This window comes from Vespula vulgaris, chromosome 4 (assembly GCF_905475345.1).
Source record: "Vespula vulgaris chromosome 4, iyVesVulg1.1, whole genome shotgun sequence".
Lineage (NCBI taxonomy): Eukaryota > Metazoa > Arthropoda > Insecta > Hymenoptera > Vespidae > Vespula > Vespula vulgaris.
Genome location: NC_066589.1, coordinates 9,043,866 through 9,058,926, shown reverse-complemented (window position 1 = coordinate 9,058,926; position 15,061 = coordinate 9,043,866). Strand labels below are relative to the sequence as shown.

The following is a 15,061-nucleotide window of genomic DNA, read 5'->3' as shown; positions in this document are numbered from 1 at the left end:
GACTATGTATAACGTTTGTACTTTCATTGCGAAAAGATTTGCTTCGTATCGTTAATTTATATTCATGATAAATAATATCTCTCTTTGTTTAAACTCTCTACCTCTATCGTTTCTTTCATTTATTTATACTTTATATTCCAAACGCGTTTCCTCTATTCAATTAATTTTATTATTTCTTTTTTTTCTTTTTTTTTTTTTTTTCTTTCACTATTCTTATCCTAAAACGCAATCAATTAGTAATCGATAAGTTTTGACAAATTGTATATTAATATTTATTAATATATGAAAAAATTGCGCAGCACAATTTAGTGAATAAGTATTGTGTCTATATACTTACGTACTTTTATATGTATATGTATATCGATCAGACACTTGTTGCAGATTAAATTGAAAGTAAAGAAAATGTTTTCCGATCTATCATGTCATCTTCATTTTTCTTATTACAATCCATTACTTCGTAAAAAATTAAATCAATTTTTATTAATTTATGTGAACGTTATAAAGAATCTTATCAAATTTTATTATTATGTTTGAACATGATTAATAACTTCATCCTTACAAAATTGTCTTATACATGATATAAAAGAGAGTATCTATATATATACACATCGTTGCGTATATAAAAATAATTTCATTTTTTTTTAATTAATAAGAATATCTATATCAACTAAATAACAAATACCATAATTAATTAACAATGCAACAACGCCATATCATTCCACATCGTGACATTTTTTTTAACTTATATAAGATCGATCATGATTCGTCAAATTGTCAGCCAATCGCATCATAGCTTTATTAAATTCTTCTAATCGTCGCGAAATAATTATAAGTTTCATAAAAACTGTTGTCTATTAAAATAGGTCTTTACAAATTTAATATTACTTGTCAAGAAACAGACTTTTTCTGAAAATTTGGTTGTCAAATATATATATATATACGTTTGTATTTTCATTTCACTTATAGTAATGTATTGCGGGATATTATACTATTTTAATGTGATAAATTCATATTAGTGTAATTATTCTTCTAATCATATCGTAAAAAATATGATATTAAATAATGTATGAATTAATAGGGAATATATTTTTGAAAGCAAAACGCTTAGAAACACATCTTTGACGAATGTCAAAATACGGTGCTACGATCGAATACGTCGATATAACCTAATTTCATAATACTTTATCCGTGTTAAAAAGGTGCTGACTAAATTAAAAGATAAAGGAAGATTAATCATATGACAAATGATAAGAAAATAGAATTCTACATTTGAAATTGTAAATTAATTTTCGTCAAAATGAGTGTTGTAACAGCTTTAAAATCTTATATTACAAGAATGACAGATGAAACAGGACCAAATATGAAGGTTCTTTTAATGGATAAACAAACGGTAAAACGTCAATACAATGTTCCTTGACAAATATTATCAACTCTCTTTTCATATATCTCATATATATTTTATATATATTTTTTCACATAAAGATTATTTAATAACCTTTTTAAGATAGTAGGACTGAAATATTTATTTTGATGAACTATTAGTAATATAGAAACATTACATATAAAACTTAATCATTTCTTTGATCTTTATGTTAAAATGTTTGTTTTTTCAGACAAGTATAATTAGTTTATTATACAGTCAGTCTGAGATGTTAATGAAGGAAGTTTATTTATTTGAAAGAATAGATTCTGGTATCCGTACTGATAGTTTAAAGCATTTAAAATGTATTGTTTTCATAAGACCAACCAAGGAAAATATTCAGTTACTTTGTAATGAACTAAAGTGTCCTAAATATGGTTTTTATTTTATTTGTGAGTAATAATTATATATATCCTATTAAGTACTATCAAAATACCGATATCAAATATTTATACGAATGTAATTTCCATATCTAGATTTTAGTAATATTATTGCAAAGGCTGATATCAAACTTTTGGCTGAAAGTGACGAATACGAAGTAGTCAGAGAAGTTCATGAGTATTATGCCGATTATTTAGCAATTAGTCCGCATTTATTTTCACTTGGGATTCCTGCATGTTCTGAAGGTATTATAGCATGACAAGCAAGTATATCTCTTTAATATACTGTAGTTTAAATAGTAATGAATATTAATTTACAATAAGATTATTATGTGATAAATTTATATCTAAGGTTTGGTATGGAATCTGGAACATTTGCAAAGAACAGTGCAAGGCATAACTTCAGTTTTATTATCACTTAAGAAATGTCCATTTATTCGTTACCAAAATAGTTCTGAAATGGCAAAAAAGTTAGCGGAGAAAATTCGTGAGGTATTAAGTAAGGAATCAAGTTCTTTTGAATTCAGACAGGAATCTAATCCTGTATTACTCATTGTCGATAGAAGAGATGATCCAGTTACACCATTATTAAATCAGTGGACATATCAAGCAATGGTCCATGAACTACTAACAATTAATAATAATCGTGTTAATTTATCTCATGTAAAAGATATTTCTAAAGAATTAAAAGAAGTTGTTCTTAGTGCAGAACATGATGAATTTTATGCCAATGTAAGAAAGTAATTAGAGTAATAATTATCAAAAATGTATATTACATTTTATTTACAAATATATTTTTTCAAATAGAATTTGTACCTAAATTTTGGAGAAATTGGACAGACAATAAAAGATCTGATGGATGTATTTCAAAGAAAGGCAAAAAATCAACAGAAAGTAGAAAGTATAGAGGATATGAAAACTTTTGTAGAAACATATCCACTTTTCAAAAAAATGTCTGGAACTGTAGCCAAACATGTAACCGTTGTGGGAGAACTTTCTTCCCTTGTTGGAAAATATAATTTGTTGGAAGTATCAGCATTAGAACAAGAACTCAGTTGCGTAAATGATCACTCAGGACAAGTATGTTATTTTTATTGTGAATATTATATAATCATATAATATCGTATAATTGAATGTATGAAGTTATATGGAAAAAAAAAATTGTTTTATAGCTCCAGAGAGTCAAAAAGCTTATTAATGATGAGAAAGTAAGAGAAGTTGATGCTGCACGATTAGTCATGCTTTATGCACTTCATTATGAGAATCATGCAAATAATCAGATTTCTAGTTTGTTAGACTTATTAAAGAAAAGGAATATTTCAGAGAAATATATTAAGGTAATAAATCATGATATAACAAATTAATTATTGTAATACCATTCTCGTACATAAAAATTAAAAAATAATTATTTTCTTCATTCTACAGCTTGTTCATAATGTATTAGAATATAGTGGCATCAATAATAGGCAAAATAATTTATTTGACAAAGAATCAGTTGTAAAAATTACCAAAAAACTATTTAAAGAGTTGAATGGAGTAGATAATGTATACACACGACATACACCACTAATAAATGAAACTATTGAAGACTTAATAAAAGGAAAATTAAATACACAAACATATCCATTTTTGGGAAACATAGTTATGTCTAAACGGTAAATATAGGAACTTTCTATAACTATTTAATATATCATCTTCAATGATTATAAACATATCTCTGGTTATTTGTTTACTTCATAGGCCACAAGATATTATTGTGTTTATGATCGGTGGAACAACATATGAAGAAAGTTTAACTATATATAACTTAAACAAACAAAATCCGGGTGTACAAATTATTTTAGGTGGTACTACAATTCATAATTTTGAAAGTTTCATAGAAGAAATACAGTGTGCTACTTCTGGAATTTTTCCAAAATATAGGTCAAGAAAAAATTAATGGCAAAATTTATAATTCCATTTATCATGCATTTAAAATGCAAAATAATAACTTATATTTCCAAAAAGATAAACTGCTTATTACTGTGAAATATAAAACCATATATTTATGACACTGTTATCCAAAATTTTTATTGTTACTATTTGAATACCTTAAATAAATCTTATTCATCAACTTCATCTTCTAATATATATTCTTCAGCTTGATTAATCATTTTATTGTCCTTTATAGGCACCTAAAATATTTTATTAGTTGGCAATAAACGAATATTAAAGATACAAATTTTGGAATTTCTAAAATTTACCTCCAATTTTCCAGTTAATAAGGCATAACCAATCATAGCTGCTGCAGCAAATATGCCAGCCAATACTTGATCACGTCGTTTATTAGGAAATTCTGTATAGGAATCTTTTCTCATTCTCTTTACATTATTTTCTGATTTTACTTTCTCATATTGTTGATATTCATCTCTAAAATACTTTTGCGATATATGTGTTACAAAAGTGACCAAATTCGTACATGCTTTCAAATGATTTTGCAAAGGAGGATTAACTAAAGGTGTTTTCAATAATGGTGCTAAATAAGAGTACACAACTGCATCCAGCATAGTATGAGATTGGCCAAGGAAATACTTAGAATCTCCAAGTCTAGTAGATAATGATGTTAAGCATTTTTGAGCCTCTGAATATACCTAAGGAAATAACATTTCTATGAAATTATATAAATATTTAATATAAATGAAATAATATATAAATAAAATAATATAATAAAATAATAAATAATCATATAAATGAAATAAAGTAGAATCTTTTTTAAATTACTATTTTAGTAAGTTAACATAAAAATATATACATCATAAAAAAATGTTATATTGTAATATCAATCTCTTTCAAACTCTAGTATTTCTCAATCATTTTAATTGTCTTGCAATGTAGAAAATCAGAGGTGAGCACGTAGCTTACCAGTAACTTAAGAAGTACCCTTATTCTTTTTCTCTCCCTCTCTATCTTTCTCTATCTAAGAGATTGTGAGGAACTATACTGTCAGTTTTATTCATCTTATTATGCCCCTGCTACGTATTTAACAGAGATAAAAAATATATCATAAAAATATACTGTATTAGAGTTGCATAAAGTCAATCATATAATGATATATAACTAGAGTGGACTAAGAACAAAAGAATTTCAAAAGTTACATAAATAGTTAAAGGGAAATAGGCACAGAAAAAATGTATCCCGTGCCCACCTCCGTGTTAAAAAAATTATTTTTGTACATATATCAAATTTGATATTTTTCCCAAATGTTCTAATTACCTTATTTTCTATTACAGTCATATTATCCTCTGTAGGATACAATGTTTCTATCACAGCTTTTGCTTGATTTTCAAATTTACTTGGATAATAATAATTCAAAGGAAATGGCACAGCTTTACAATACCAAGGCCTCACTAATTCATTAAGATTTGTTTGATCTAACCACCTATGAATATATATATATATACATACATACATATAATAATAATATATTACTAGAATAAAAATTATTTTAAAATTAAATATATCTCCAAAGAAAAAATAATATAATCAAAATGTATACCATATAAATTGCATTGCAGGATAAAGTTTATCTTTAAGCATAGTATCATAAGCTATAAATTCTGCATATTCTTTTGAATTATTTGCAGATGATGAATCGAAATTTGTTTTTTTAAGATATTGTATTATTTCACTAACTTTATCCAAGCTAGTATGTTTTGTTCTTAATACAGGTAATCGACCGTTTGGTGTTTTAAAAGGATTATTAGTTGCTTTAACTTGTAACGGTATTCCATTGAACCTTGCATAGGCCTAAGTGTATATAAGCATATAAAATGAATTATAGAACATTGAACAATAACATTAAGATTAGATTCAAGAAGCATAGGTGTCAGTTTAGACAAAGACCACAAAAAATGATATGAATATGAAGTTGATATTAATTGCTATTAATGTTAAAACATTTCTTTTATATGAATAGATGATATGTATATATACCAAAACTTGCAAACATTCTGTGTCAATTGACGCCAAACCCCAATCACCTTTCCACACATCTAATTGCATTTTTTCACTAGTACTCATTTCGAAAAAACTTCTCACAAATTTTTTTGAGGTTATATATAAATTATCACTCACATGGAGTGATCAATCGTTTGTAGAAATTTATACCGGTCTTACGTCAGTGCATCAAATGCATTATTGTACCGTATCTTTTCTTATCGTTAGGAAAATAATTTATTTTATTGAAATATTTTTTAAGATATGATACATATTATATATCTAACGCTTGTTTGCTTTTTTAACAATGGATTACGCAGAATAATAACAAACTAGTAGATCTTTTGGCAGTTTTCATTCAAAATATTAAGGCGCGGTGGCGCTTTTTTGCATTTGTATTAAAGTACATGAAGTCCATTCATTGATTACATCCTCTTATATGAATATATATAAGTATTGTTTCATATGATCTGTGTAATTAAAAAATTATAATATTCGTTATAATTTTACATTGTATTATATATAAAAATATAAAGATTTGATATAGTAACGTCAAATGATTAAATAATATTAATCAACAATTATGAATTCTTTGGGTGCAAGTGACAACACACAATATTGTAAATTGTAAGTATATATTTACAAAAAATAATGTTTTATTTTTAAATTGATTGAAAAATTTTAATTTGTATTTATTTGTCTATCAATAATTTTTTATAATTACAGATGCAATAAAAATTCTAAAATTTATACTTGTCCAAGATGTGAAATAGGTTATTGTAGTCTGAATTGTTATAAATCAGAAAAACATTTAGATTGTACAGAGAGTTTTTACAAGCAATGCGTCGAAGATGAACTTAAATCTTCTCAATATGATCCTGAAACTAAACAAAAAATGCTTAGTATTCTTAAAAAAATGCATGAAGAAAATTTAGAAAGTGATATATTTGCAGATAATGGAGATACAGAATTAGATTCGGATGAAGAACTAGACTCAGATGATGAAACGAATGTAAGTTATAATTCATAGATTAACAGATATATGAAATTTGTATAGATGTTTTTTTTTTTTAGTTACCTGATTTAGAGGAAAGAATAAAGAATATAAATTTGGATAATCCGGATGAAATATGGGCAGTATTAAGTAATGATGAGAAACAACAATTTAATGCTTTAGTAAAAAGCGGAGAAGCATCTAAATTATTGCCACCATGGATCCCATGGTGGGTGACTTATAAGAAGCCATTGATAGAAAGCTTAGAAATGATTGAAGAAACTAAACAAAACAATAAACATGAAGTAAAATATCCAGTGATAATAAATGTTCCACCATTTAATCAACAAAAGGTAATATTACAATGTATATATAAATATTCAATATTAATATATTCATAAAAAACATTCAATATTGTATTTTTTTATGATTTAACAATGTTAATATTTTACTTTTATAACATACAGGTGGTTTCTTCAGAAATATTATCTTGTACTATCGTTAATGTGATTTATGCTTATACATATATAGCACTTTATTACAATGGTGATTATTTAAACTTTGCGGAAGAAGCAAGTAATGTTTTTCTTAGTATCTGTGACAGCATGAGGATAAACAAAATATTTGATAATGAATTACCTGCACTTCAGTCTGTTATACAAAATATCATGCAAACAGAATATTTACCAAAAGATCAACAGACATTAACAGGCTTTGTAGAGGCTGGTATTTTTATAATAAGAAATCCAGAAAAAGTAAAAGATGCTTTGCATACATGTGCTGCTCTTTCTGAACTTTGGCGTTTGTTATCAACTGTGCTAGAAGAAATAAAAGTTAATAAGCATAAAACAACTGAAAAACAATTTTCAACAAAATTTACTCAACATAATGAAACAAAAAATAGTAACCTCTCAAAAAAAATGTTATTTGCATGTATGAAAAAATTAGAATTTTATGTATCATGGATCAAATCTTATGGCAAAGATATATTCACATAAAATGTACAAATTTGTGTAGTAAATAAATTAATTTTTATAGAAATTGTATGTGCATGAATATGTCAATGATATGAAATATTTATTAGATAAAAAATATTTATAAACGTAAACAAATAATAAGGTAGTTTAAAAATAGTATTAAGAACAGAGGATGGAAATATAGCAGAAATACGTATCTTTCGTGAATAGATGCGTATCATTTATTTTGTTAATTTGAAAATAATAAAATAAAATAAAAAATATATATTAAAAAATGTTGTCAATATTATAAAATTTTGCACTATTTTTTCCTGGTTTATTTGTACCAAACTTTTTGGGATTTTTTTTTCTTTTTTTTTTTTTTTTGTACGTTCTAGGCAACAAATTTTCACACTTAAAAATGTCAAGCAAGAATACGAGTGGTGACGAATGTTCGAGTTCGGAGGATGAAATATCTAAAGAAGCTTTAAAAGAAGCAACGGATATAAATTTTTTAAAACCGACTTTATTCGCTACTCAAAAAACTACAAAAAATTCTGTAATTATTAGGAATCTAACCTATTTTACTTCATTGGGTTCATATGTTGGTTCAATTTAATAGTATTATTTCTTTATTTTAGGAAGAATCTAAGGAAAAGTTTAGTAGTACAAATGTCAAATCATTGAGAAAAAATGTACAGGAAGAAAATGATTTTTGCAATCTTGGAGTATCAACAACATTCAAAGCTTATGTTGCCAAAAAATTAGATGCTTTATTGGAAAGGTACGGTAATATAAGAAAGTTTCATATGTAAACATTAATAAATGTATTTTTTTTCTTGTTTACAGGACAGTGCAATTGGACAGTAAAACGAATTCGAAAAATAACATTATTAATAAAAATAAAGATGAATTAAACAAGAACTATGGTATAAAACTTTTGAATTCTTCGATAAATTTATTAACTGATGAAGATGTAGTTACAGAATTAAAAGATCATAAAAAAAGAAAAAAGACTGTAAATGAAGTAACGGATATATCACAATTTCAAGAAGCAGCTGTAAATCCAGAATGGATATTATCTAAAGTAGAAACTAAATTTTGGACGGAAAGACATAAAGGATCAGTTTTTAAATATAAAAAATTAAAAGATGGTACTTTGGTAGAACAGAATTAAATTAATTTGTTCAACCTATTTATATAAAAAGTATTAACCCTATGTGTATAAAAAGAATTTTATATAAATAAAAAAGTACACCGATCAATAAAGATTTTAATTTTTAATTAGCAAGGGATTGAGGATTGCGACGATTTAATTGATATTTTTTTTTACAAATCTCCAAAAATATATAACAATAAAAATTTGTTATACTTAATTTCAATCGAATTAAGCGTTATTTTAATTAATTTATTATACAACGTGATTGTGCTTATTTCTGCATTTTAAAATGCGACACATAAAATCTTGAAATCTCATTGGCTAAAGGGTAACCATTTGTAAATAACAATTTCTAGAAGTATCCAATTGTGTTTGACTGTGATCTGTTCGACTTATCGAATTATATATCGACGAGCCACATACGAGTCAGCACAAATTTGTACATGCAAATTTAACAAAAATATGAGACAAAGTGTGTCAGAGTAGGTAAAAAAAAAGGATTTAGAAATATATTTCTTGTTTTAATTTCAATAGAGTTTCAGAATCGATAATCTCTACCTTTCTCTCTCTCTCTCTCTCTAATTTTTCTTTCTCGTTTTACCAACCTTAAACATGATGCTTCCGTTAATCGTTTCGATTGATTCGACTATAGTCGACAAGACTCGACATAACTCGACGCAACTCGATATGAGAGTCATCGAAATGGAAAGCACCCATTGTATAATTGTGTAGGTAATCACCTCGTTTGAGAAACTCCGAGTATATTGCAAAATAATTCGGATCGTATGAAACGTGAATCTTGTAAAAGTTGCTAAATTAAAAAAAAATCTCTAGAATTTTATGTACTGCAAGTGTTTTTTTTTGTGAATTCTTATAAAAATCATATAATATAGCCAAGAGTATATGCCGTGAGAATTTACGATTAGTATAATGATACCGAGAGATATTTCGTATTATATCATTTATTAATATGTAAACTTATTAAAAAATATAAAACTAAACAAAAAAAGGTGTGAAATTTTTATTTTCTCGACGATTCAAGACTAAGGCGAAACTTTAAAAATGTCTGTGACCTTTGCTCAACGCGGCAGACCATCTCTAACGCCAGCACAGATACAGAAGGTAATGCATGATGTTTTAATTTATCAAATATTATATTTATCCTATGTAGAAGTTTGTGTTTATATTAGAAAAAGATGAAAGTCTTGATATTTCAATATTTTTTAGATGCTCGATGAAAACAGTCAACTTATACAGACTATTCAAGAATATCAAAGCAAAGGCAAACCACAAGAATGCATACAGTGTGTACATCTCAAATTAATTTTCATATTTAAATATGTAGAAGACATGAATTAGAATGTGTAATGTTTTGTTTGTAGATATCAACAACTGTTGCATCGTAACCTTGTATATTTGGCATCAATTGCAGATGCAAATCAAAATATACAAGCGTTACTTCCGGTAAGATATATAATCATTATACTTGGATTATATTTAGATTATTTCAAAAGATATAATATTGAGAAGAAATTTTTTTTTTAATAAGCCACCACAAGGAATTCCAAACGGACCACAACATCCAATAATTAGTCCACAAGGACTTCCAAGTGGTCCAGGAAATTCAGCTGGTCCAGGAACAGATATGCCTCCTAATACACAACCGACGTTACCAATGTCTAATTTTAATCAAGGACAACCTATGACGCAAGGTGGTTATAGAGGACCTGTAATGCCTGGTCAAGGTCCTGCTATTAACAGTACGTTATTAAGCATTCAACTTTCATTATGATTTCTATATCTATATAAAATTATTAAGTAACTACAAAGTATTAATCATATTTTTGCTTATCAAGGACCTACTGCTGCACCTGGACCTCAACAATACAGAGGTGGTCCTCAATACTCTCAACAACCAACACAGCAAGCATATCCTGCTCAATATGCAAATCAAAATCCAGGATCTAATTATCAAGGACCTCAGGGAGCTGCATATACACCAGGTCAACCAAATCAATATGGACCACCAAACGCTTCTCAACCACAAGGATATAATACATCTTCACAGCCAAATTATGGCCCTCCAACAACAGTAAATAGTTATGGTCCTCAACCAGGCTATCCTCCTCCAGGATCAACTCAGCCACCTGCTGGATATGGACCTCCTCCACCAAATCAACAAGGCTATCCTCCTTCTAATACATCTCAACAAAACTTTCAATCTGGTGGTCAACAACAACAAACTGGACAATATGGCAGTCCTAGCCCACAACCAAGCTATCAGCAGGCTCCATCACAGCCTCCACCACAAAATGCATATGGAGCTGGTCAACCAGGAAATTATCCTCCACCCTCCTCCCAAGCTTATGCTAATAATGTACCTCCGCAAAATTATCCACCTCCTCCTACATCTAGCACAGCTCAACCCCCACAACCAGGTTCACAGCAAACTTCCGGACCTCAATCCAGTTATGGTAATCAATCGAGTCCTGGTCCTGGCCCAACACAATATGGTCCAGCTTCTACATCTCCTCCATTTAGTACTGCAGCAGCAAGTGCAGCCAATACATATGCTCAAAGTAGTCAACCAACTAGCACACCATCTGCTTCCACACAAACTTATTCGCCAAGCAGTGGACCACCACCTACATCTCAAGGTGGAAATTATGCTCCTGTTCCCACGCCTTCTGTTTATCCAGTTCATCAAACGCCTCATCCAAGCAATCATCCATCACATCCGTCTTCGCATCAATCACCAATCGCTAATACATACGCTCAAAGTAGTCAACCAACTAGTACACCATCCGCTTCCACACAAACCTATTCACCAAGTAGTGGTCCACCACCTACATCTCAAGGTGGAAACTATGCTCCTGTCGTTCCTACATCTTCCGTTTATCCAGTTCATCAAACACCTCATCCAAGCTCTCATCCGAACCATCCACCTTCGCATCAATCACCTCATCAACCTCCTCATACTCCACACCAACCTCCTCATCAACCATCTCATCAACCACCTTCTCATCAACCTTCTCATCAACCTCCTCCACAATCTCAACAACAATCTCAAAATCCTCCTCAATCCCAACAGCAACAGTCCCCAAGTCCTGCTTCAAGCGGATTTCAACCATCGTCAGGACCACCTCAGGGTCCAGCACCACCACCGGGACCGCAGCCACAACCAGGGTACGGACCTGCGACAACGCAAACGTATGTCCCACCAACTCCTGGCGGGCAACCACAAGTAATTATAATTTAATTAATAATTTATGATATAAATGTTCTATCGTATATTTTTTTTTATATGAAATAAATAATATATTACAGGTTTACACTCCACATCCACCACAGGGAGGTCAACATTATGGTCATCCCCAATATCCTCCACAAAGCTATCCACCTCCACCAACAGGACAAGGCTATCCACAATACCCACCACGACCACCCGGTGGACACATGCCTCCTCCACCCGGACCACAAGGACCACCACCACCTAATCAGTATGGAGGATATGGTTATCAACCCCCTCCTCAATAGAATAAACTATTGCAAATTAACCTATAGTTTTAAAAAATATAAGTGTTTTACTCTGAGAAATATTTCTTGTAAAATTTTATTTTTACTGAAACAATTCTATATGGTACTATCGTTGAATGGAAATATTAATCTAATTATTCAATATAATATTAAGAATTTTTTAAAAATATGTTTCATAGATTAAATGATAATGAAATTAAGGAAATCAATAGAATATAGGATTTTTCGTTGATTTCGCGATATATCTTTTGTGTTATTATCTTATTTCTCTACATTATGCTATGTAGGAGTAAGTTCTATTAAGATGTATTTTAGCTTTTGTACTTGTCATCATTTAATTAAACATTTCAACTTGAGTTAATAATGATATTATTTTGTTATTAGAATGAAAATGATAATGTTTCTTTCAAGGATGTATGTCACATTAACTAAAAATTTTATTATTCTATTATAAAAAAAAATACTTTTTAGAGGGATCTGGATATAGAAACAATATATATATATATATTCCTCTTTCTATTTCTAAATTACAAAAGAGATGATAATGTAATTTATAAGAGCACATGGTTTATCATGAAATAATGTAATATAGTAAAAATGGTGTTTATAAAAATAACAAAATAAAAGAAATATATTTAGTGTCTTAAACTTAATGATCAAAAAATGTGAAGTTCATAGTTAAAGATTTCATCCATTGATTAACAATTAAAGTTCATCCTTTAAATTTACATCATCAATATTACATTTGCAGGAATGCTGTGGTTGTAAAACTTCCTCCATATTATCTAAAACCTTGATCTTATTAGTAAGACGTTTACTCCATTCCTAAAATAAAATGATAAAAAAAGCATGATATTTTGTTACAGATAGATATGAGATAGAAAATATAGTAAATAATTTGAAATGACTCTTGACTCATACTTGGAGAAGTACACTGTAGTAACAAAAGACATGCTGTGGTAACAGATTATCTCTTATGAATTGTCTAGCAGTTTTTGAAATGTTTAAAGCAATTCTATCATTTTCTTTGGCCCATTTAATTTTGTCAACTAAATCTGATAAATCCCTTTTTACAAGTACATAGTGTGTTTCAGGTATCAAATCATTATAAAAAAATTCATAATACTTAGATTTTTGCTTCAGTACTAAAGAATCTCCTGCTAGTAAATATGGGAATCTATATGCTGCTACTGTACCATCGATGTTCAACTGATATTTATGCTATGGAAATATTGAAATTACAAATAATAAACATATTAATAATTTTTTTTTATACGTTTTGTCATGAAAATCACTTCTTTATGTTACATTCACATATATGTTTACCTTAAAAAATTGAAAAAATGAAATATGACTTTGTGCAGGACCATATTTCTCTATCTCATTTTTAAAGAAAAAGAAATTAGTAAGTGATACGTTGAATAAGTCTGGTTGTCTCCTGGAAATGTCTATGAGATCAAGACGTTCTCTACAGGCATCACGACCACGCCAGAATAATTTTTCTATTTTTTTTTCCCATGGGGTATCTGTATTACCTTGTACAGATAACATATCTAGCATTACTCTTTTAGTAATGCATTCATATTACATAAAAAAGAATTTGATTAAATTATATGTTTGTAACTGTAGTAATTATATAGAGCAAAGTTATTTTTTTCAAAGACCAATTGAACGGATAAGTATGATTAGAAAATAATCAAATGGAAATAAAGTAAGACAATATTAATTAATTATTAATTCATTTTTACCTTCCCATAGCTTCTAAAGACGATTCTGTAATATCATATGTTGGCATAACAATATCTTTTGTATCGATAGATCCACACCATGAAAAAATAGGATAATCTACTTCTTCTTTTGGAACGAGCGGCCAATCTCCCAAATTAACAAAAAATTCAACATCTGGAAGGATTACTTTGCGTGCAAGTGAAAGCAATATTGCATCCATAAATATTTTAAATCCTACATGTTGTCCATAGCATTGCCTATAAATCTAATATAATTTAATTATAAATAAACTAAAAATAAAAACATTTTAAAATAACAGAAAGTGCTTACTCTATTATTTTTTATAATATAATGACAAAGACTAACACTGTTAGGCTTGTCATACTTTTTAATTAAAGGATTACGTATTTTATTAAAATCAACGCTTGTGAAAGGACTAAGATCAGAAGTAATTTGTGCGTAATTACTAGGGCAATCATAAGTATTTAACCACTCATTGAAATTAGTATTTGGACAATAACATTCTTCCTCATATACAGGACCTAAAAAAATCTTTAATGACTTCTATAAACATTTAAAATTTTATTTGAACATACCTATAATTTTTAATGGAAAAATTTGTAAATCTTGTCCATTCACTTTTATATACAAAGTCACATTCAAACAAGTGTTATGAAGTTTATAACGGATAATAAAACTACCATCTTTACAATCAAGAACTTGTGTCCATATATGACATGATTGTTTGTTCCAGGTTTGACCTTGTATTACAGCAGTAACAATGCCTGCACCAGGTGAAACAGTTAAGCTGCAGCATATGTCATTAACTATTTTAGGAATCAATTTATTATCATTAATAAAACTTGTTATCATAAATAAAAAATTCTGCAAGTTAGATCGTTAGATAAAAAT

At 28.5% G+C, this 15,061-nt stretch overlaps 6 protein-coding genes across 8 annotated transcripts in view; 4 read left to right on the top strand and 2 right to left on the bottom strand.

Annotated features, from left to right (window-relative positions):
* The first annotated feature begins 874 nt into the window (after positions 1-874).
* On the top strand, positions 875-3,918 carry LOC127062990 (vacuolar protein sorting-associated protein 45). Its single transcript, XM_050992081.1, has 8 exons — positions 875-1,390; positions 1,614-1,812; positions 1,897-2,046; positions 2,153-2,532; positions 2,608-2,880; positions 2,973-3,137; positions 3,226-3,455; positions 3,541-3,918. The coding sequence occupies exons 1-8, from the start codon at positions 1,298-1,300 to the stop codon at positions 3,737-3,739; spliced, it is 1,689 nt and encodes a 562-aa protein (XP_050848038.1). The 5' UTR covers positions 875-1,297; the 3' UTR covers positions 3,740-3,918.
* Positions 2,872-6,093, bottom strand: LOC127062994 (metaxin-1). Of its 2 annotated transcripts, none has more exons than XM_050992090.1 (5): positions 5,773-6,093; positions 5,336-5,586; positions 5,053-5,218; positions 4,044-4,430; positions 2,872-3,974 (listed from the first exon to the last, which is right to left on the bottom strand). In XM_050992090.1, exons 1-5 carry the CDS (start codon positions 5,857-5,859, stop codon positions 3,903-3,905), a joined length of 963 nt encoding a protein of 320 aa, XP_050848047.1. In that variant the 5' UTR covers positions 5,860-6,093; the 3' UTR covers positions 2,872-3,902. The 2 variants fall into 2 exon arrangements, with proteins under 2 accessions (XP_050848047.1, XP_050848048.1); XM_050992091.1 differs by having other exon boundaries at positions 5,820-6,093.
* A 79-nt stretch (positions 6,094-6,172) lies between these two features.
* On the top strand, positions 6,173-7,810 carry LOC127062992 (zinc finger HIT domain-containing protein 2). Its single transcript, XM_050992083.1, has 4 exons — positions 6,173-6,402; positions 6,502-6,787; positions 6,850-7,122; positions 7,237-7,810. The coding sequence occupies exons 1-4, from the start codon at positions 6,359-6,361 to the stop codon at positions 7,765-7,767; spliced, it is 1,134 nt and encodes a 377-aa protein (XP_050848040.1). The 5' UTR covers positions 6,173-6,358; the 3' UTR covers positions 7,768-7,810.
* Positions 7,811-7,955: 145 nt separating this feature from the next.
* Positions 7,956-9,009, top strand: LOC127062996 (uncharacterized). Its single transcript, XM_050992096.1, has 3 exons — positions 7,956-8,284; positions 8,367-8,509; positions 8,575-9,009. Exons 1-3 carry the CDS (start codon positions 8,147-8,149, stop codon positions 8,900-8,902), a joined length of 609 nt encoding a protein of 202 aa, XP_050848053.1. The 5' UTR covers positions 7,956-8,146; the 3' UTR covers positions 8,903-9,009.
* A 588-nt stretch (positions 9,010-9,597) lies between these two features.
* Positions 9,598-13,074, top strand: LOC127062988 (uncharacterized). 2 transcript variants are annotated; one of them, XM_050992079.1, is made up of 7 exons: positions 9,598-10,006; positions 10,112-10,188; positions 10,267-10,348; positions 10,434-10,644; positions 10,741-11,742; positions 11,976-12,128; positions 12,212-13,074. In XM_050992079.1, exons 1-7 carry the CDS (start codon positions 9,947-9,949, stop codon positions 12,379-12,381), a joined length of 1,755 nt encoding a protein of 584 aa, XP_050848036.1. In that variant the 5' UTR covers positions 9,598-9,946; the 3' UTR covers positions 12,382-13,074. The 2 variants fall into 2 exon arrangements, with proteins under 2 accessions (XP_050848036.1, XP_050848034.1); XM_050992077.1 differs by having other exon boundaries at positions 10,741-12,128.
* Positions 13,009-15,061, bottom strand: part of LOC127062991 (protein O-glucosyltransferase 2-like) — a 2,541-nt gene continuing 488 nt past the window's right edge. The window contains exons 3-8 of the mRNA XM_050992082.1: positions 14,746-14,957; positions 14,480-14,691; positions 14,170-14,414; positions 13,748-13,985; positions 13,343-13,642; positions 13,009-13,246 (exon numbers count right to left, since the gene is read on the bottom strand). Coding sequence (XP_050848039.1) covers positions 13,127-13,246; positions 13,343-13,642; positions 13,748-13,985; positions 14,170-14,414; positions 14,480-14,691; positions 14,746-14,957 — 1,327 coding nt within the window. The 3' untranslated portion in view covers positions 13,009-13,126. The remainder of the gene's footprint in view (positions 13,247-13,342; positions 13,643-13,747; positions 13,986-14,169; positions 14,415-14,479; positions 14,692-14,745; positions 14,958-15,061) is intronic.

Coding starts and splice junctions, on each gene's coding strand:
- LOC127062996 (XM_050992096.1), top strand. CDS start 8,147: ATGTCAAGCAAGAATACGAGTGGTGACGAATGTTCGAGTTCGGAGGAT. Junction 8,285..8,366: donor AAAAAACTACAAAAAATTCT/GTAATTATTAGG, acceptor TCTTTATTTTAG/GAAGAATCTAAGGAAAAGTT. Junction 8,510..8,574: donor TTAGATGCTTTATTGGAAAG/GTACGGTAATAT, acceptor TCTTGTTTACAG/GACAGTGCAATTGGACAGTA.
- LOC127062992 (XM_050992083.1), top strand. CDS start 6,359: ATGAATTCTTTGGGTGCAAGTGACAACACACAATATTGTAAATT. Junction 6,403..6,501: donor AACACACAATATTGTAAATT/GTAAGTATATAT, acceptor TTATAATTACAG/ATGCAATAAAAATTCTAAAA. Junction 6,788..6,849: donor ACTCAGATGATGAAACGAAT/GTAAGTTATAAT, acceptor TTTTTTTTTTAG/TTACCTGATTTAGAGGAAAG.
- LOC127062994 (XM_050992090.1), bottom strand. CDS start 5,859: ATGAGTACTAGTGAAAAAATGCAATTAGATGTGTGGAAAGGTGATTGG. Junction 4,431..5,052: donor TGACTGTAATAGAAAATAAG/GTAATTAGAACA, acceptor TTATTTCCTTAG/GTATATTCAGAGGCTCAAAA. Junction 3,975..4,043: donor TATTAACTGGAAAATTGGAG/GTAAATTTTAGA, acceptor AAAATATTTTAG/GTGCCTATAAAGGACAATAA.
- LOC127062988 (XM_050992077.1), top strand. CDS start 9,947: ATGTCTGTGACCTTTGCTCAACGCGGCAGACCATCTCTAACGCCAGCA. Junction 10,007..10,111: donor CGCCAGCACAGATACAGAAG/GTAATGCATGAT, acceptor AATATTTTTTAG/ATGCTCGATGAAAACAGTCA. Junction 10,349..10,433: donor ATATACAAGCGTTACTTCCG/GTAAGATATATA, acceptor TTTTTTAATAAG/CCACCACAAGGAATTCCAAA.
- LOC127062990 (XM_050992081.1), top strand. CDS start 1,298: ATGAGTGTTGTAACAGCTTTAAAATCTTATATTACAAGAATGACAGAT. Junction 1,391..1,613: donor TTTTAATGGATAAACAAACG/GTAAAACGTCAA, acceptor TTGTTTTTTCAG/ACAAGTATAATTAGTTTATT. Junction 1,813..1,896: donor ATATGGTTTTTATTTTATTT/GTGAGTAATAAT, acceptor TTCCATATCTAG/ATTTTAGTAATATTATTGCA.